General features: G+C 43.5%; 1 protein-coding gene across 3 annotated transcripts in view; it reads left to right on the top strand.

Moving 5' to 3' along the window:
* DCC (DCC netrin 1 receptor) overlaps nucleotides 1-21,338 on the top strand; it is a 928,036-nt gene that overhangs the window by 851,895 nt on the left and 54,803 nt on the right. For all 3 annotated transcript variants that reach the window (XM_077936487.1, XM_077936485.1, XM_028749092.2), the window contains exon 22: nucleotides 18,201-18,266. In XM_077936487.1, the coding sequence (XP_077792613.1) occupies nucleotides 18,201-18,266 (66 nt within the window). The remainder of the gene's footprint in view (nucleotides 1-18,200; nucleotides 18,267-21,338) is intronic.

Genomic DNA, 21,338 nt, shown 5'->3' with positions numbered 1-21,338 from the left:
GCATTGGGAAAGGAAAATAGCTGTCTTTGCTTAGCTGTTGGTTTCTATTGATTCACCCATTGAATTTGTATGGGGAAAACATCTCACAACACCAGTTTCATGTTCTGAGGGTTCTGTTTTACACCACTTGAATAGGTTCTCCTTTCATCAAGCTTGGTACAGTGGAACCTCTGCTTACGGACGTAATCAGTTCCGGAGGTCCGTCCATAAGTCGATCCGGGTCGCTGGTAGAAGCGCCGTTGTGCGCAGGTGCATTTGGCAGCAGCGTGCTTCTGCGCAGGTGCAGACTGTGGCGGCCGCTTCTGCGCATGCGCAAATGGCAGAAGCCGCTTCTGTGTGTGTGCAAATCGCGGCAAACCCAGTATTTACTTCTGGGTTTGCCGCGGTTGCAAGTTGGATCAGGCCCAAGTAGAGGTGGTCATAAGTAGAGGTTCTACTGTACTTAATGTACTTTGGTTGGACTGGTCACTCTGGGACATAGTGAAAATTAGGCCTTATATATGATGAGGAAATGATTCTACACATATTTTTATTTATTTATTTATTATTTTACTTTGAGAGATGCCACCTCTCTGGATTTGCCTGTTTTCCTCTTGGCTTACCTGATGCCCGGTGTCAACATTTGGATTAGGCCTAGGTGCATAAGATTCATGTAGCTCTATATGTTGCGATCAACAGCTCACACACAGTCTTTGAATCAGATGCGTGCATCTGTCATTTGCACATTCTGTGTAGGCCCTATGTAAATATTATAGCCATGTGTGGATGCTCAGTAGGCCCAGCGGTGGGAGAGGAGCCTCTGACTGGGTATGCACAATCTCACTGTGACGTTTGTCTGGATGTGTCCTGGGTGTGCATGTGCATTATATATACTACATATGACAGGGACAGAGTGGCGCTGTGATCTAAATCACTGATCATCTTGGGCTTGCCCATCGGAAGGTCGGCATTTTGAATCCCCACGACGGGGTGATCTCCCGTTGCTCTGACCCAGCTCCTGCCAACCTAGCAGTTTGAAAGCATGCCAGTGCAAGTAGATAAATAGGTACTGCTGTGGCAGGAAGGTAAACAGCATTCCCGTGTGCTCTGGCTTATGTCACAGCATCCTGTTGCACCAGAAGCAGTTTAGTCATGTTGGCCACATGACCCGGAAAGCTGTCTGTGGACACATGCTGCCTCCCGCGGCCTGAAAGCGAGATGAGCACCACAACCCCATAGTCACCTTTGACTGGACTTAACTGTTCAGGGGTCCTTTACCTACTTACATATGATGCTCTAGTTTCCATGGAAGTATGTGCAGCCTCTGACCCTGCTTCCAGAACATGGCTCTACATGGATTGTTCTTAAATATAAATGTTGGGGGGGGGGGGTGATAGCCAGGAAACAGAACACATTCTGCTCCATAAGACTTCACCCCAGAAACAAAATATTATACCAACTTGAACAAAGGTCCTTCCCACCCACTCCTCTCTCAACAGCCCCAAGAAAGCTCTCTCTTCACATTCTCTCCTTAAGTATGTTGGCTATTTGCAGTATGGTAGCGCTGCAGAGAGCTTGCTGGGGAGACCATGCATTAAAAAGGGACTCAAAAAGTACTTAAACAAGGTTTTAATTGCAAAAACAAAAACTCCTTATGCACTAAATACATCAACAACAAACCAGACCCAACCACCAACCCATCCCCCAGGGTAATGGGAGAGCTAGGTGCTGCTCCTTATATACTACACCCAATTGCTGACACAGCTTAATCAGTACAACTCAGCAGCACCTGCTATGTCTCACAACAGCTGTAAAGCTGGGTCTTGTTATTTTGCTCTGGCCCTTGCTCTGGCCCCTTAAAGACATACACATTGGGTGGAACAATGATGAACCTTTATATTTAAAGAAACCATTCAACAAAGTAACCCTGTTTAGGCTCTTGAGGATGCACAAAAATGAATATGGAAAATGCAACACAAACTCTTCTCCTAGAGCAGCCTTTCCAGCCTTTAGATTCCTTTAGATTGTTGGACTACAACCCCCACATTCCCTGGACAGCATAGCCAATGGTCAACAATAATGGGATTTGTAGCCCAAGAATATCTGGGGACTCCAAGTCTGGGGAATACTGTGCACTGTCAGCTATCAGACTTACCCCATCCCACATCAGATTTGCCCAGAAAATAAGTCAAGCTATTTCCCCAAGAAGACAGAATCCTTAAATAGTTCTGGTTCGTTTCCAAACCACCCTGATTTTGAAACTCATCCATCTTCCTTTCAGGGTATGTAGGTTTCCATCAGGACATTTCTGCCTGCCACACTACCAGTGCACCAGAGTGGGGCAGGAAGGGACAGATCACCACCCCAATTCCCACAGTTAGAAAACAGCTGTTGCTACTGCCCAGTAGGATAAGGGTTGTTTAAAGGGAACGGATATAGGTGGCCCAAACATTTGAGGTCTGGGTGGGTGAGTAGGTTGGGAATTTTCCTCCACTTTAGATTTTAATCCAAGCTAGAGGTTAATTCTGGAGTCTCCTGGTGCTCACCTCTTCTTTGAAAGTAAGCATTTCAATCCCCAGATTTTATGTGGGCCCAAACTAGGGATGGGCGTACCTATAAATTTCTCTCTGTTTCTCATTTTTCAAAATCTATACTTCAGGCTTTCACACTTCTGTCACAATTTGCATTTTTAAAAGAAAAATCCTCATGGAAAACATTAGCATTTTAGTGTGAATTTCTTCTAATCACCTTTCTGGATGCAGTTTTGACTGATGCATACTTTTGCAACCATTTCCCCCTAATATAGTGCATTTTGCACGCAGTTTTCACTAATATATACACCTCTATGAACACTTCCTCCTAATATATGTATTCTTGTACAGACTGATTGGGGAACCACAGTGCAAAATTCAAGGAAAAGCAAATTTCTAAGAACAACTGTGTTTCAGTTAATCTATTGGTCTGAGAAGTGCAGATTAGGAAGTTTCTTATTAAATCACAAGCAAAATCCAATTTATCGCCCAGCCCTAACCCGAAAAGCTTTGCTGGAGCCCCTAACAATGATGTCCTTTACACTCATATTTCCTAGGCGTTAATGCACGCTAAGTAATATAAACATTTCTACTAAAATAATAGCCCGTAGCTGTCACTTCACACTGCCACTGAATAAAACGAGTAACTCAAGAGAACGTCTGGATGGCATTTCTCCATGAGGCAAAAGCCTTGGAATTAATTTGTTTTTGCTGGAAAGTCATGCAGCGTAACAAACTGTTCTCTCCAACTTTAGCATTCAGTTATAAATGGGCAAAGTAAACAATCGAATGTGTTTGATCTTAATAGACATTCTGGAACATAAAGTAGATGCCATTTTCCTTACATACCTTGTAGCGATTCCGAGTAAACACAAATAGAATCAAAGGCAGGGCTCTTTATCATTCGGGTGACAGCACTGCTAATTTCCCTGCCTACGTGGTATCAGAATAATAAATTGAGATTTGGAAAAGTGAAATGTGAAAAGAACAATGGGAATGTGCTTGAAAAATGGAGGTTTTCTGGGCAATTATTGCTGCTTTGCGAGGCATTGTTTCATGTTGTAGTACAGCTTAGAGTTAAAAGACCATGGATATTTTAAGGTGTTCTTTTTAAGTGTCATAATACAGCGCTCTCATAAGAAGTATCAGAAATAATAAATATTTATTCCCTTTCTTGAATTCGTTGTGATATCGTTTGATAAAAGCAAATGCTTAAGACAAGATATGCAAAGCTGACAGGTATTTTTGGTATTACATTTTATTTTGTAAGACACATGTTTTTAAATTACGGTTTTGTTTTGTTTTGTTTAAAAATGGCTGCCTTGCAAGCAGATCGGCTTGCCCCCACGATTAAGGGGGCCAGAGCCATGCAACATGCATGCATGCCATGGGTCATGCTGATGTCACTCATGCACATGATGGGGCGTGCTGACAGGTCATGCGCACACTGTGTGGCACACACGAGTGATGTAAACACGCTGCACGGCATGCATTACCGAAGTGAGCACATCGTGTGCATGTGTGCATGGCTGCCACAGAATTTTGAGGATCCCCTCCTTGAAAAGTTGGGGTGCCCAGAGCCCCCACCACCCCCAGTTTATACCTTGTTATTTAACCCCTTTTTCTGTTGGCAATTTTGACGTTTATTTTATGTAATCTTCATAGAGGTGTGGAGGATTAAGTGGTTTATAAATCCTGTTCTTGAAAAGGGACCTGAAGGATAAGGGAAAGGTAAAAAAGGACTTTGCCGTTGCGCTGATGAATGTAGCCTGATCTACTCGTGCAGCAGAATGAGGGGGGGAGAGAGATAAGGACAGCCTTTCTCAACCTGTGGGTCCCCAGATGTTGTTGAAGTACAACTCCCATCACCCCTAGCTAGCAAGGCCAGAGCTCAGGGATGATGGGTGATGTAGTCCATCAACATCTGGGGACCCACAGGTTGAGAACCGCTGGATAAGGAGGTGGTTGAATGAGCTGCACCACTTCTGATTTTCAGTAGAGGAGCTAATTTTGAATGCTTCCTTGGGTTAAGAAGCATGCACACAGAAAGCCAGCACATGAGGCAAAAAGCTGAGACCCCTGTTGGGTTCCCTTTCTACTTGTGGTGAGTTCTGTTGTGTAGGCTTTATTGAGTTTTTGGTTTTGGTTTTTGGTTGTTGTTGTTTGTTTGTTTTTTTGCACTGAAGAGCAGCCAAAACTATACCCCGCCTGCAATCTGAACTGGTGGTGCAGCTCCATCCTACCACCTCAGGACTGTATCAAGCAACCTCACTCTTCTATATGTATAGACAAGGCCTCAAACAAAACAGAGCAGAGGCTCAGATGTAGGAACAAGGAGGAAGGTAGCTAAAATGGGATTCATAACACACAGAACTGAGCAAGTGAAACCTGATCTTCATACAAATTAGAGACTTGCATAGAAAATATTGGGGCATTGTGTTAATTACAGGGAGCGTACAAAGAAGAGTGGGGGCAAACCAAGGACCATTTAGCTTACCCTCTTTTTCACAGCGGCCAATCAGGTGCCCCTTGGAAGACAGCTAAAAGGGCATGGAAGCCACAGCCCTTCACCTCCGATGTTCCCCAACAGCTGGTACTCAGAGATGTGCTGCACCCTAGCTAGAAGGTTCCTTATAGCTGTTAAGGATGTGCCCTGGCTTCCACTGAAGGCTGAATTCAGCACCAAATGCAGACTCCTTTGGAGTGATTTAGGCTTTGCACCTTGTGAAGCAAAACTTTCCCCAAAGTAGTGCCTTAGACATTCAGAGGATGCAGAGAGTCAGGCAGTCTCAAGGTCCATTAAAAACCCCAGACAAGCTCTCCACTGAAGGAAAAGCTCAAGGAAGGAAGGAAGGAAGGAAGGAAGGAAGGAAGGAAGGAAGGAGAAGATGTGGGGAGCTTGTAGTGTTGTGCCTGACTGCTCTACCTTCCAAACAAGGCATATCTTGCCAGAACTCTCAGTTTTTACATTTCCAATCGCCGTGCTTTGGGAAGGGAAGTAGAAGGAACTTGCCCATTGCTATCAACTCACAGGAGCTTCGGACAGTTTTTCCTCCACTAATTTGTCTAATCTAAGGCTTTTCCTCCCCATACATCTCCTTACAAATAACGTAGTACCAGAGGCAAAGGCTGCTTCCTGCACATTCATCCTGACTTGTCTGGACAAAATTTGCAGAGAGTTTAGATGCTGTTTGTAGGGCATTCATTTCAATTTGTGTGCAGGGAGGTTATACGATGCTGCAGTGATCAGTTGTTATCCTGCACTTTCCAGTTCCTTTACTTATTGCATTCCCTGTCTGGTTTTCAGAAGAAGCAGGCTTGTTTGCGAGAGCTTCAAATCCACTTTAACTGCGCCACCTGAATTTGCTGGCACGTGACTGAAAATTGCGGCAGCCCAGAAGCGCCTTGAGTGTCATTTCAGAACCATTGTTTCCTGCCTCATACAAATGAACAGAATGAATGGCTCTTTTCATTTTCTGGAGGGGAGCAAAAGGGCTCTATAGTTGGGAAAGGCCTTCCAACATTTAGAGGGTAGCTGATTAGCAAAGCCTGCTGTTCCCTTCACCTGACTATACCCTCACTTACAACTGAGATTTTCCTTGCCTATAGCTTCCATGCATCTTGACCATGACTCTTCCATCTCTCATTCAGAGTTTCCTTGCATTTCCTCCCCCACATTAAGGTAGGAGTGGAATTGTTGTGGGAAAAGATTTGAGCTATAAGCACATCATGTGCTTTCTGCCTGCTACTTTCTTTCTCTGCCAAACCAAGCAAAGGTACAAAAAAGGGGGGGGGGGAGACCCTCCATTGAATATTCTTGTTACAGCCTTGGATGTGCCTTGTTGTTTATAAATTATTAAAGTAAGTCCCTCTCTCTCTCTCTCCACACACAGACACACACACACACACCCTAAATCCCATCGTCATGACGCCAAGCCCATTGCTTCTGTTGTTGTTGGGGGCTTGTTCTACTTAACGGGCATAGCCTGTAGAATTCTATAAAAAGATTACATTAAAAATGCTCACTGGATTGAAAAGCTCAAGCAATAACAGGAGCCAGAGCAGTTCCTTCAGGCAGCAAGGCAGGCTATGCACTGGTAACTGCTATTAACTGACGGCCATGCTTCAGAGTCCAACCGGCTCTCGTTTTCCCAGCCTCCACCAGCAGAAAAGGATGGATGGAGTATAGAGCACCACCAAAAAAATAGAAATAGAAAAGGTAGGATGTAGCAAAATGGAGAGGGAAAGAGGGTACCACTTTTCTGCAACAGGGATGGAGAGCATGTGGCCTCCAGATATTGTTGGGCTGGATCTACACTGATCTGTAAAAATGCTATTGAAGGCTATAAAAAAAGCTATATATCTCTCAATGTAACTTCCCATTGCCAATGTATTGCCGCTCTGTTGTCACATTTTTATAATGCATTTTAACGCTATAACTGAGCAGTGTAGATTCCATTAGCCCCAGCCATCATGGCAAGTGGTCAGGGATGCTTTTACAGTCCTGGCGTTCAGTTGCTCTGAGTAGGATTGCAGTAACAAGGTTAGCCAAGCAACAAACTACTCTTAGAACTGAGCTTTCTGGTTTAGTGTCCTTGCAAAGAAGGTGGCATGTGATTCCTTTTAGCAGCAGGGTGGTTTGATCAGTGAAAACTTCCAAATCAAGCTTCAAGATTATTGCTATATCTCAGGTGTGGTGCTTGTTTGCTGACTCCTGGTTCGCCAGAATTGGGGTGATTTTTGGACATACAAAGTACTGCCTTAGTTGCCCAAGATCTTGATTGTATTACTAGATGAATCCTTTCCACAGCAAATCCCATTTACTAATAGGAAGTGGTTAAATTTACCTGCTGACAAATGTGACCAGATCAATCGTTTGGTTGGTTTTTCCCCAGCATGCCCCACTGGTCCCCCAGTTTCCCCATTCAGTGTCTGGGGAATAGAAGTGGGCTGCAATAGGCTGCCGTGTTACAACCCCAGAGGCTCACCTGTGAATTTGGGCACATCTTTTTCCTTTGAATGTGTTTGAATCAGGATAGAAAAGAACGAAGTCCCTTTAGGACTTGACCCAGTCTGAGAAAGCTCATACTACTTTATTTCATGTGGAGAAATAAATAAACATGCTAGATTCAAATTAGATTGTGTATGTGGCAGTAACCTCACTTTGGTCAACAAGACAGTAGTTCCCAGTATGTAATAATAAAACAAATCTCCTCTCCTCCCACCCACACTCCCTTCCATTTGTTCATTCTCCTTGCACTGTGGGAACCAAAGAAATTAAATGGGAAGTGGCAGAGGTTACCGATTGGTTTGGCAGAAAAATGTGTTTGTATGCTGCAATATGCCTTCCTCTTCAAGGAGTTGGAGGCTGTAACCAGGCCTCATATGCTCACAGCAGTGCCGTTTGTTGTCCAGAAAACATGTGTTGCCTCATTTTGACTGGTTCTCTGGGGATAGCTCTGGGAGCCAAGGAAACATAAGGTAACCTAATAAGGTAAATGATCACACCTTCCTTTTTTCTGCTGCAGGCATTCAGCTAAACTTTATGGGTAGCTTCCATCAGTTTCCCTTTTTTATAATCATGCATTAAAATAATACATGGATGCACAGAAATGTTGATGCAGAGGACTCTTTATAAGGCATTGTGAAAAACAACAGTCGGGTTCTCCAAATGAGACTGATTTCAAAATGCAGCAGTAAGATGATGGGCTATGGTTCAGTTTAGAACTCACATGACCCCTGGGTTGTTGTTTTTTTAAAAAAAAGGTCCTTACAAAAACTGCCAGCACTTTAGCACACATTTTTCTTTATATACACGTTATGCCAGCAATTTCCCCATATGTACTCTATATCTTATTTTCCCTAATATTTTTGCAAACATTTTCTGGTGGTGAAGTGCACTGCCAAATTTGCAAGTGCAAATTTCAGAGGATAGCTTTGCTTCAGTCCACTTATTGCTTTTGACAAGTGTGGAGTAAGGTAGGTTTAAAATGAAAACTGAAGTAAATTTCTCCCCGAATCCTGCTCTGGGATCTAATCTCGGGCAGCAGATGTGGTGTGTTGTAGCAGACCACCTATGCTCAACTTATTTGAAAATAAAACCAGATATTACAAACGCCATAAACCTCCAGTGTACTCGCCTTCCAAAAGAAAACAGGTACCCTTGGAACTCCTTGCTACTCTTGGGAAGCAAGGAAGCACATAACAGCATGGAGCAGTGCAGGTAACTTGTGCAGAAATTTAATTTTAGGAGATTATTTGTTAGGTCTGGAAGTTTGATCTGGAAGCTCTTACAAAACTTCTGTATCCCCTTTTAGCTGGTCCATGGAGCTTTTGGACTTGTTGGAGCTTGCTGGACTTTTGGTGCAAATCAGAACAAGCGACGTTATAGTTTAGCAAGAGCTTTATTTGAATGGCATATGCAAATGACTTCACACAAGAAGAAGAAGAAGAGCCATTCCTTACAGTCCCAAGATAGTTAAGATTGGAGGTTGCAGCAGTGACCTGCAGTAGGAATGCAAAGCAGCAGATTTCTGTCCCATCCTAGTTTGTTGTAATCAGTGCTGTTTCTGCTCCCCTGTAGTTTAGCTTCTGCTAAAACCTACATTGTTCATCTTGCTATCTGCTACTGCTGCAGCTTACGTAATTAATTACATGATTAATTTAATTGCATTTCAGCGGAATGAAAAGTTTTTTTAAAAAAAAATGCAGACTTAAAAAGGATGACAGGCGCTACCCATATTTGCTTGCGTGATCTCCATCCCTGACCATGAACAAACATACGAACTGTAGGAATTTCCACCCCCATTTTCATTTCAAATGGAATTCTCTGACATCCCTCCTTGTCGGCCCAGGATCCCAGAGTACCATCTTGTAGCCCTTAGTGGGTTGGTGGTCAAGCCTCAAAACGATTGACACACCCACACTCTGAGCAGACCTCTCTACTTCTTCCTCTTTCTCCTTAGTGATAGCCATTGATTGTGTACAGCTCAGATGTCCCCAGATGTGCTTCCTATGACTCGAATGTTCCAGCAGGTCCCTAGATGCTTCCTTCACATTTCCATGTTCACGCCTCCATAGAATAGGGTTACAAGATGTCCCCGGTTCCCAGGGACAGTCCCCAGATTTCCAAATCTGTCCCCGGACAAATTCCATCTCGAAAGTCGCCAGATTTGCAAATCTGTCCCCGGGAAACATGGCAGCGGCAGCCTCAGCAACCTGTTAGCTAGCCTGTTAGCGCAGTTGGCTCTGGCTGGCTTCAGGAGCTGCTCGCTGCCGTGGCGTCCGCCATTTTTCCTGCGCCATGGCAGTGAGCAGCTCCTGAAGCCAGCCAGAGCCAACTGCATTACCAGGCTGGTCCCTCCTGGGCAACAGCCGCCCGCCTGTGACTCCCAAGCCTCCCCTGATCTGTCAAAACAAAGGGGGAAGGAGATCGGGGAAGTGTCCCTGGATTCATTGAAAAAAATCTGGTAACCATACCATAGAACACAGGCATGCACAGAGTACCTCTGCCCTTTGTTCCTCTTCTCCCATTTCTCACTCAAGCCTAACTGCATTTTTACTTCCTGCTCCAGCACAGCCCACATTTTGCTGTTAAGTGCAAAATAGGAGGAAGCTAAGTTCTAGAGAAATAAATTTATGGAACTCCTACACTTGAAGCCAGGACTATTTTTGAAACCAGCTGGACAAGGCCAAAAGAGGGCCCTTAAATCATTTCAAGGTAGATTTCCATTCACCGTTTATTAAATCAGTTTTCCGTGTCAGGCTAAAGGTGTTGAGTAAATGCAGTCCTTGATTTGATTTGATTTTATGTCGGCACCTAATTTAATTAGGTCAAGTAACAAAAGCCCTTCATTTGCTTCTCCTGAAAGCTACAAGGTGGCTCTACATGCTATTAGCTGCTGCATACTTTATGAAATGGTTGTATTTCTCCAGTGGCCAACACAAGGTCTCTGCAGAGTTTGGGTTGCCTATATATACGAAGTGTGTGTATATACAAAGCCAGCTGTTTTCATAACGAAATTACTTTGGTGGTTATATAATTATACCAAAGTGCGTCTCTGCATTTCTTTGCACTGGTTTCAGAGCGATTATATAATGAGGAATTAATTCCCTTAAGGAAAAAGAAAACTGTGCGCAGGATGAGGAGAAAGTTAAGCAACAACAACTGTACAATAGGAAAACCTGGGAAATTAGAACTGAGAATTATTTCTAGAGAAGCCCAAACGTTTGTTAGATGGGATTCTTGGTTTGAAGGGGGCCAGGGGTGGGGGAATAATCTGTTGTATACCTGACCTGAAGCAAAGGGTGGTATCCAACTAAGTTTTACTCAGAGTAAACCAACTGAAGTTCTGCTTATTCATTTCAGTGGGTTTACTCTGAGGAAAACTTTGCTGAACGCTGACCTAAGGGTTGTGTCCATTGCTAGCCCTACTCATTGAAAATAATGGATATGAAAATAATTATGAAAATAACAGATACAGTGGTACCTCAGGTTACATACGCTTCAGGTTACAGACTCTGCTAACCCAGAAATAGTGCTTCAGGTTAAGAACTTTGCTTCAGGATGAGAACAGAAATCGTGCTCTGGCGGCGCGGCGGCAGCAGCAGGAGGCCCCATTAGCTAAAGTGGTGCTTCAGGTTAAGAACAGTTTCAGGTTAAGTACGGACCTCCGGAACGAATTAAGTACTTAACCTGAGGTACCACTGTAAATCCAAGTTAGGTCCATTAATTTCAATGGGCCTACTCAGAGAAAAACTCACGACCCATAATGTTTAACTTTACAGTCTTGTTCAAGAACTGCAAACATGCAGTCTCCACTTTGGCTCAGTTTGGGGAGCCATAACGTTTACCCCTTGCACTGTCCGGCGTGTTCCCTCCTCCAAGTAAACCACCCTGATATCCATTTCTTTTCTGATCCTTTGCTAGCACAGTGATGGTGGCAGTTTCGACCCTTTCAGCACTGTGCTGAAAGTGCCAGGATGCAGGAAGAAGTCACTCAGTTGCCTAGGAAACCAAGCATGGCTTCCAAATTGTTATTGTTATAATGTTATAATTTGACTATTACTGGAGGTATACTGGAAAACTAATTTTAAAAAAAGTTTTCCTGCAAAGTTGTTGAGCTTTTTTTTTAGGGAGGGGCAAACCAAAGTTCCCACATGGAGGAAAAAATGAGCAATTGACCGCTATCACACGGGGACCTGTAGATCGCAGTTGACTGGTTGGACATCCCTGGTCTAGACAACCAGATGACTTTTTCCTCTATTGTGTGGCTGTGCTCTGCAGGATGGCTCTGGAAAGTACAAAATGGATGTGAAGAGTCACAGAAAAGGGGAGAAATTTAAAGCAAATAGGGGAAGTATAGGGGGATTCCTCAGAAACTCCCGAGTTTTGTCTTTCAGCGGCCTGCAGTGTGTACAGTGGTGCCTCGCAAGACGAAAAGAATCCATTCCGCGATTCTCTTCGTCTAGCGGTTTTTTCGTCTTGCGAAGCAACCCTATTAGCGGCTAAGCGGATTAGCGCTATTAGTGGTTTAGCGACTTAGCGGCTATTAAAGGATTAGCGGCTAAGCTGCTAAAAGGCTATTAGCGGCTTAGCGGCTTAGAAACGGGGGGGGGGGGCAGAAAAAAAATCGCAAGACTAGCAAGACGTTTCGTCTTGCGAAGCAAGCCCATAGGGAAAATCGTCTTGCGAAGCAACTCAAAAACGGAAAACCCTTTCGTCTAGCGGGTTTTCCGTCTTGCGAGGCATTTGTCTTGCGGGACACCACTGTATTAGAATCACAGAACCGTAGAAATGTAGAGTTAGAAGGGGCCTGCTGGAAAGAGACTCATAATCCTCCAGTTGACTGACACCACTGCGCAGGCCTTCCAGGCTGAAAACCAGAACCATATGCTTCAAACTTCAGAAATGGTTGCCTCCTCTGTTCCGTGGAAGGCAAACAGCAGAAACTTGAAACCCATCCTGTTGAGTTCAAAATGCCGAGCCTTCTCTGGCCGAGGAATTAATGTGTTGCGTTTGACAGGACACCTGCCATTTTACACCTCGCTGCTTTTAATCTCATGAATAAACAGAGTACTAATTGTTTGAGTTTTCAAGGAAATAGCATTTGTAAGGCAGTTGAAGCGTTGCCTGGGTATTCCAATTTTTCACTCTCTCTTTTTCCAAACAAAAATGTAATTCAACCTGTGCCGTGTTTGGATTACAGCAGTTATGTTGCCGCTTGGCTGTTTGAAGCAGAAACTGCCTCTGCTCAACACTGTTTGGCCGAACACCAGAAATTGTCTGGTTTTGCTTGTTGCGGTGCTTTCTCCCAGCTGGTAAGATGTAACTGAAAGTTACATCTATTGCTTAATGCCAGCGTGCAGACAGACCCCTCTTTCAATGCTATAATAGCAGAAAGATGCCTCATTTTTTATTTTCTTTTTTTTTACCTTTCCCTGGATCACAGCTGCCGTGCAGTGAGGAGAGATTCAGATGGATTTCAAAGCCTTTTTTAAGAGTGAGAGAGACTGAAAAAGCAAGAGTGAGAGATGATTTTGAACCGATACATATTTGCCTATTCTCTCAAAAGTGTTCCCCTCCTCCTGCTTCACCTCTGATTTTTATGAAACATTTTTCCTGTAGGGAGAATACTCAGCGGGATGTGGAGATAATAAGATATAATTGGATGTCAGTGGTCCAATTGTGGTCTTTTTTTGGGGGGGGGGACTTGCAGCAAGTGCCAGAAGATTCAGGAGATCAGAAGATTAATATAGCTTTAGGCTGCCATCCAGTGTACATTTATCTGTGAGTAAGCCTCATTGGCCATAGTGGGACTTACTACTGAGTAAAATACGCCAAGGCGTTGGTGCTCTTGGAATAATTTTTCAGTGCTATTCATATGTCCAATCCTAACCTTGGAGGAATGTCACCTTGGGATTGTTTTCTGTCTTCATCTACTTGTCGTTTTAAGATATTCTAGCAAAGCAAGATTGGTGAGGAACTCTGGGATAGCTCATTTGGTAAGGTCATGGGTTCAAGCCCAACTTTGGGCAGAAGGTTCCTGCATTACAGGGTTTTGACTCGATGACCCTTGAGGTTCCTTGCAGCCCTAGGATTCTCCTGGTTTTCAGTTTTAATTTAAAGTAATTTATATATTTAGAGCATCTGTTCCCCACTTTTCAGCTGAATGGGCTCCTGCAGTACCTGGCATAGAATCAATAAAAACAAGATAGTTTTTATCACAGTCTTGCGCTCTAAAAAATAAAACTTAAATAGTAATCTAAAGTGTGTGAGGTTCTATTATATAAGGCAAACATAGAAGACTTTCTGAATCTGAAGTGTTACTTTTCCATAGCAAAACTCAGAGGCTCCTTATGGTTATTGAAAAGCACAGGACAAAATGGAACCCAGGTGTGTTTTCTCCAGTTGGAAAGAGCAATGATATATTCATATATATATATATATATAGAGAGAGAGAGAGAGAGAGAGAGAACTACCACTTAATACTGACCCCTCAAATAGGAACAGAACTACTGTCAATCAGTGCTCTCCATTCCCATCCATTTCAGGTGGTCAAGAAGGATTGATTATCAAATTATCAAACACTTCCGAGTGGTCTAGGATGAGCAGGATTACACTCCCTCTGGTGATCTTCAGGCTCTCTTTGCATGTCTAAGCAAAGTCTAAGCTGAGTAATAAAATTGCATCACCATAAATCCAATATGAGATATTGGTTGGATTAGTTTTGTTGAAATGCCATGCACTAGACTTGTTAAGGGCTATTTGATTTATAGCTCTGCTATCAGCCTAATTGCCACAAATCAAAAGCTCAGACCTTTTGCTTTCATGCATAAAACTAGAGTCTTTTGCTTCCCTAAGGAGAAGGTCTATTTTGAAAACACTTTAGAATATATTCTAAAGCTGGAGTGGGTATTATTTGATAATTATAGGAGGTTTCGGTAGATTGGAATGAAATCACCAACTCATATATATTCACACTCATTACATTATTTTCCAGCATAATTGGAGCTTAAAACTAACCACAGGGTTTTTTGTAAAGCTAAAGGTCTGTGTCTCTCTCACCGCCCCTAGGAAAACAGCAAAAAGGTATGGTTGGGCAAGGATAGAATTTTGCTCAAATGGGATGGGATCCATTCTAATAACATCAACATTGCTGCTGCCTACTTCTTCCACATTTTCCAGCATTCCTTCTAAAATTTGTACAGTAAATATGTGACAATTTTTCAAGGGGTGCAAGTTCCAGCTGGTCTAAGATTTCTGACCACATGCACAAACAAACAAACAAACACCACATATCCTGCTCGTGGTGCAAAATGACTAATTTGCTCTCCATTTCTAATGATTACGACTGAGCCGTTATGCAACTCTACTCTGCTTCCGAGGATCAAATGCCAATGGCTCTGCAATTATCCTGATTGAGAAGTTGATTATGCTGAAAACGCCCGTGATGATAATGACCTTACATTCCTAATTGGGCCTTTCAAACCAGAGCACTTCACACTGTTGATAGGCAAATCAGCAAAGAGGAATAATTTCAGGTGTACCTAAGCTCCAGGCGCCTCTCCTGCACAATGAAACAACTTCTCAGGTTAACCACCATCATTCTCGAAGCATATGTCAGGTCTCCCTGCGGGCTGCTGCAAAGCCTCTCCTAAACTCGTTTCACGGTGTGCACCTCCAAGGTAACATGGGCAAATCCATCAGTTGTATGCCTGACCACTCAGAGCCTGTGGGGCAGCCCTGTTATTTTTATGAGACTATAAACCCTGTAATTTTTACGAGTCTATAAAGTTTCCGTTGTAATTTAAGACCCCGAATTTGCTGCATGCGGGTAATCAGGATAACATATCTTGTAGTTCCCAACTCTGCTTTGATCTCTCTGCCCGGTTGTTGGTAGGTAGCCGTGTTGGTCTGCTGTATGCCATCAAATGCCAACAGTGCCCTTCAGCCCTCTATATTGGCCAAACAGGCCAAACCCTACCCCAAAGGATAAATGGACATAAATCTGATATCAGGAATCACAAGACAGAGAACCCAGTAAGAGAATACTTCAATCTCCCAGGACATTCTATACAAGATCTCAAAGTAGCTGTCTTATTACAAAAGAATTTCAGAAATAGACGGGAAAGAGAAGTTGCTGAGTTGCAACTTATTACCAAACTTAAAACCATGTAGAGACCTGGTATGAATAGAGACATTGGATTCTTATCTCATTATACATGATTAAGCTATTTTTAGCCATCTCATCCCTTGCTTTTTCCTGTAAGACCTATTGCAGAGCCAGTGTGGTGTAGTGGTTAAGAGCGGTAGTCTCGTAATCTGGGGAACCGGGTTCGCGTCTCCGCTCCTCCACATGCAGCTGCTGGGTGACCTTGGGCCAGTCACACTTCTTTGAAGTCTCTCAGCCCCACTCACCTCACAGAGTGTTTGTTGTGGGGGAGGAAGGGAAAGGAGAATGTTAGCCGCTTTGAGACTCCTTAAAGGGAGTGAAAGGCGGGATATCAAATCCAAATTCTTCTTCTTCTTCTTCTTCTTCTTCTTCTTCTTCTTCTGTCGTTAACAGTCGTCAACCAGTTTACCACACCTATCAGCCAATCACCCATTCCCACCACCCTTCTGAGTAATAATCCTTCCCATCCACACACTATATGTAAGTGTATATATTGTTTCAGTGTATCTGAAGAGGTATGCATGCACACGAAAGCTCATACCAATAACAAACTTAAGGTGCTACTGGAAGGAATTTATTTTATTTTGTTTCAACACTTAAAAAGGTAAAGGACCCCTGACAGTTAAGTCCAGTCACAAACAACTCTGGGGTTGTGGCGCTCATCTCGTTTTACTGGCCGAGGGAGCTGACGTTTGTCTGCAGACAGTTTTTCGGGGTCATGTGACTAAGCTGCTTCTGGCGAAACGGAAATGCCGTTTACCTTCCCGCCGGAGTGGTACCTATTTATCTACTTGCACTTTGACGTGCTTTCAAACTGCTAGGTGGGCAGGAGCTGGGACCGAGCAATGGGAGCTCACCCCCTCGCAAGGATTCGAACCGCCAAGCTTCCGATCGGCAAGCCCAAGGTTCAGTGGTTTAGACCACAACGCCACCCATGTTTCTATATACACATATACATCCATAATAATCTTTTTAAGAAATGAAGCTGAAGTATATGAGTAAACTGCCTGGTTTAATCACTGTGGGCTAGAACTGGCACAGTTAGAAATTATCTGGAGTGCTTCTGACTCTTCTGAGAATATATCCTAGGACTGATATAGAACAAAGATAGCTAGAGGGCCTTTTTGTGAATCTTTGCGAAGGAATGGCAGTGCAGTGCAGCGCCACACTTGCTGAGTCATTCTTTTCTGTCAAGTCATGGGAAAATGTGACTTGCATAATAAGCACAGTGTCACTCAACATCATTAGTACCGGGAGGCAGTGAGGCAATTTGTGAACAGTTTGCAAATCCTGCTATTGTAAGAAACTGCTATAATTTCATACAATTTTATATGTGTAATAGCCATGTGCCCTTAGAGGTTAGCTTATTATATGTGTCGTCCTTCAAACAGCTAATAATATACTTCTAAAAATGAACTTCACTTTTTCAAAAATACTTCATATTGTAAAATAACCACTTTCCATTTGTATTTGACAAAGTCTACTCACATCCATTACTATGTTCTAGAATACGACGTCCAGAAGTTGATATGCTGTGTGGTATAACAGAGTGTGAAAGGAGGCTATATATTTTACTTATTTACAAGATTTCTATACCATCTGTCAATATATTTTTTTCATTCTGTGACATATTATTAAATATTGTACGAACAGTTAGGAACCAGGCAACACAAAGTAAAAACAGAATCGATCAATAAAAGAGCAGGATTGTTATTATTTTATTTTTAAAAACACCTCAGCTTTTGGTAATATATTCCTTTTGAGTGATTTGACTTTGCATGGAAGTCAATCAGTCAACAGGAGACATATATGCCAAGAAAGCATTTGGTCCATCAGCCCTAGTTAGCATTGTTAAAGTCCATCATTGGGCTCCCCATTGACTACCCCAGATGTGGATGCCTCAAAGCAGTAATGGCCAAACTTGGCCCTCCAGCTGTTTTGGGACTACAATCCCCATCATCCCTGACCACTGGTCCTGTTAGCTAGGGATGATGGGAATTGTAGTCCAAAACAGCTGGAGGGCCAAGTTTGGGCATCACTGCCTTAAAGAGACATGGTGTAATACAGACATGGTAATACAGTTTCCATGCACAGAAATAAAATGTCAAAGCTGGAGCTTTGAGGGGGGGAAATGGACCTCTGAGAAGTGAGCACATCTAGCACTAAACTTGTCTTAAGATGCATGAATATCTCTGCTGTCAGGTTTGTCATCTTCTGAGAGAGAATATTCTAGCTCATGCCACAATCCTCACCTTCTTTTGTCACTTTTAACTAGCAATTCTGAATAGCAGAGTAATGACAAGCAACATGTGGCTGGGGAGCGTCAAAGTCCTCAGAGATTTTGGTTTAGAAAAGGCTGCTTTTATGGCAGATTTTTCTCAGGCAGCTGTTCAGTCACCTCCTCTTACAATATCTAATAGCTTAAACGTCAGATCGACACTGTTTGAAGAACTGAGCCTGTCTTGACTCAGGTATATCAGCCATTCTGCACTGATGCTCATTTTCCTTTTCGCAGGTCGTCATGGCGATGGGGCCTACTGGCCAGTTGACACAAATCTGATCGACCGAAGCAGCCTTAATGGTAAATATGGACTAAAACCATTTCCCTCTGAATTGGCCTTCTTTGTTCAATACAATTAAACTCCAGAATGTCTTTGTTATCCGTGTCCCCCTCCTTATCTCCACTTTCATCAAATATTTCTGCTTTCATCAGATGGAATAATACATTTTACTATGGCACAGCCAACTGCAGCTGTCATAAACAGGCAACCTGGCCTAAGAAGACATTGCAAGGTGCCTTATTCTGAACCAGCCCTGCTGGTCCCTCTAACTCAGTATTGTCTAAACTGACTGGCAGCTGCTCTCCAGGGATTCAGAGAGGCAGTCTCTCCCAGCTCTACCTGGAAATTACCAGGGTTTGAACCTGGGTCCTTCTGCACGTAAGCAGATGCTCTGCTTCTGAGCTACAGCCCCTCCCATAACAGTCAGAGTTTGATGGTGAAATTATGAGAAATACGAGTTTGGAGAATGCCCCAGCATATATGGCAGCACCGCAAGGATTCTGGGGTACACTTAACGTTAGTATAGCACATTGACGGGTCATAGGAGCTGAAAGCTGAGATACATGGCCCTGTGAGCCCCTTGACGGCTTCCATCAAGTGACCAGCTCTGGGATTTGCAATGTCGTCTGGTGCTCAATGTTTTGAACCACAGCTCTCATCATCCCTGGCAACTGGCAATGCTGGCAGAGGCTGATAGGAGTTGTGTGCCAGTTTGGATTTCTTAGTGCAGAAAGTATTGATCTGATGTGTAGCGATCTTTCCTGTTCTAATTACAGTGGTACCTCAAGTTACAAACGCTTTGGGTTACAAACACTTTGGGTTACAAACTCCACTAACCCAGAAGTAGTACCTCGGGTTGAGAACTTTGCCCCAGGATGAGAATGGAAATTGCAAACCAGCAGCACGGCAGCAGTGGGAGGCCCCATTAGCGAAAGCGCACTTCAGGTTAAGAACTGTTTTGGGTTAAGAATGGACCTCCGGAATGAATTAAGTTTGTAACCTGAAGTACCACTGTAATTCAAGAGGGTTTTGGAAAGCTTCTCTGTGTGAAAGAAACAAGCAGAAGATTCATGGTGTTTGGGTTATTCCTTCAGATAAACTGAGTACAGCTGGCTTAAAATGGTTTGAACTGAAATGCTTTCTGGCTAGCCGTCCCCAGATAGGCTTCTCATATTTCAAAAAGTGAAAATCCAGACACAAAAGTTCTTGAGGGGTTTTGTTTTTTTTTTGGTGGGGGCACAGTTGTTGAACTATTTTTTTACTCTCGCCCAAAGTTTTTGAGCTTTTCTTTTGCACAATCTCGAAAAAGAAGTTTCCCAGCTATTTTTAAGGGAAATCACCAAAATCTAGACTTCCGACATGGTTTGCCATACATCTGGATTTTCTGGACATTGCAGCGATTTCCGCCCAGACACTGTTTCCGGCTGCCATGTTCAGGCTACGTCTGGGACATTCCGGATGTAAGGCAACCTTATCCCTAGATCTGTCTGATGTCCTTCTGTCCAATCCTTTTTGGGAAGCAGATTTGCATGGCGCTAATGCATTTCCTCCTGTGATAGTGTTGTTGATCAGTGTTTAAGCCAGGGGTTGTCAACCTGGTCCCTACCGCCCACTAGTGGGCATTTCAGGCTTCTAGGTGGGCGGTAGGGGGTTCTACAGCACAAGCTGAATCCTCCTTCCATCGAGCACTGGTGGGCGGCAAGGAAATTTTACCATCAAGACAGATGCATTAGTGGGCAGTAGGTATAAAAAGGTTGACTACCCCTGGTGTAAGCTCTAGTGTCCACCACAATGCTGCTGTCATGTCCCTTGTAGACGTGGAATCACATTGTGGCTTTTCACTGTCACCGCAGCTCCAGCTCCCTGAGGAAATCATTTATTTACCTTTACAATGGCTCAACAGATCAGTTTAGATACATCTTTTTCCCCCAGTATCATGCTTTTGAGCAAGGTGAGCAGGCGAGGTCAGAAGAAGCTTGAACAAAGCTTTCAAAGAGTTGTGACCCAACACACAAGCTAGGAAAACAGGTGACAGTGATAAGGTATTAAGCAGGGTGGAAGCCTGCAATAAATTTACAGTCCTTTCCCATGTGAGGGTGCCGCCAAAACCACTGGAGCAAAAGAGTCTCTGTGAGAAAAGAAAGTTCGGGAGATTAAAGAGGGGAATGGAACAGATAATTGGGGGAAATTTCATTATTCCTTGGCTTCTCCTAGCCATGACACAGCAGTCATTATATGCACTGTAGATTTAGCAGATATAAACTGCAGAGCCAGGAAATTGCACTGTGTTAAGAAGCAGGCCCTATTTTGTCTCAACACCGCCCACCCACACAAATCTATATTAGTATTCCTTTAAATTGGCCAAGAAAATCTTTTGTTTCCTTTGGTACAATGCCAGCCATGAAAGTGTATGGGACACTCCATGTGTTGGAATCTGTGCTTCCATTCTGACACACCCCAAATAAACATGTTACTCAGATCACTAGCAAAATACAAGGTGTGACCAGAAAGTTCGGTGAATGGTCATAGAAATCGGACAGCGAGAAATATTCAAACATACAATCGGCATTGGAAACCCACAAAATGCACACAATTGTGTATGGAGATGAAGCTGTAACTCGAAAGAGTGTATGAGTGGTTTAAGCATTTCCATGAAGGGCGGCAAACCATCGAAGATGACCCTCATTCTGGCCGACTGTCGACGAGCAGAACGGCGGCAAATGTTGATGGAGTTTGTGAGTTATTGATGCAGGATCGATGTTTTCCTTCTGAATGGTGGTGGAAGCATTGCATATTCCACGTTAAATTGTTACTGAGGTTATGAGTTGTTCTACCCTCCATATGAGAGACGTGGGTGGCGCTGTGGGTTAAACCACAGAGCCTAGGACTTGCCGATCAGAAGGTCGGCGGTTCAAATCCCCATGACTGGGTGAGCTCCCGTTGCTCGGTCCCTGCTCCTGCCAACCTAGCAGTTCGAAAGCATGTCAAAGTGCAAGTAGATAAATAGGTACCGCTCCGACGGGAAGGTAAACGGCATTTCTGTGCGCTGCTCTGGTTCGCAAGAAGTGGCTTAGTCATGCTGGCCACATGAC

This window comes from Podarcis muralis, chromosome 11 (genome assembly GCF_964188315.1).
Source record: "Podarcis muralis chromosome 11, rPodMur119.hap1.1, whole genome shotgun sequence".
NCBI classification, from domain to species: Eukaryota; Metazoa; Chordata; class Lepidosauria; order Squamata; family Lacertidae; genus Podarcis; species Podarcis muralis.
This window is presented reverse-complemented; position numbering and strand designations above follow the sequence as displayed.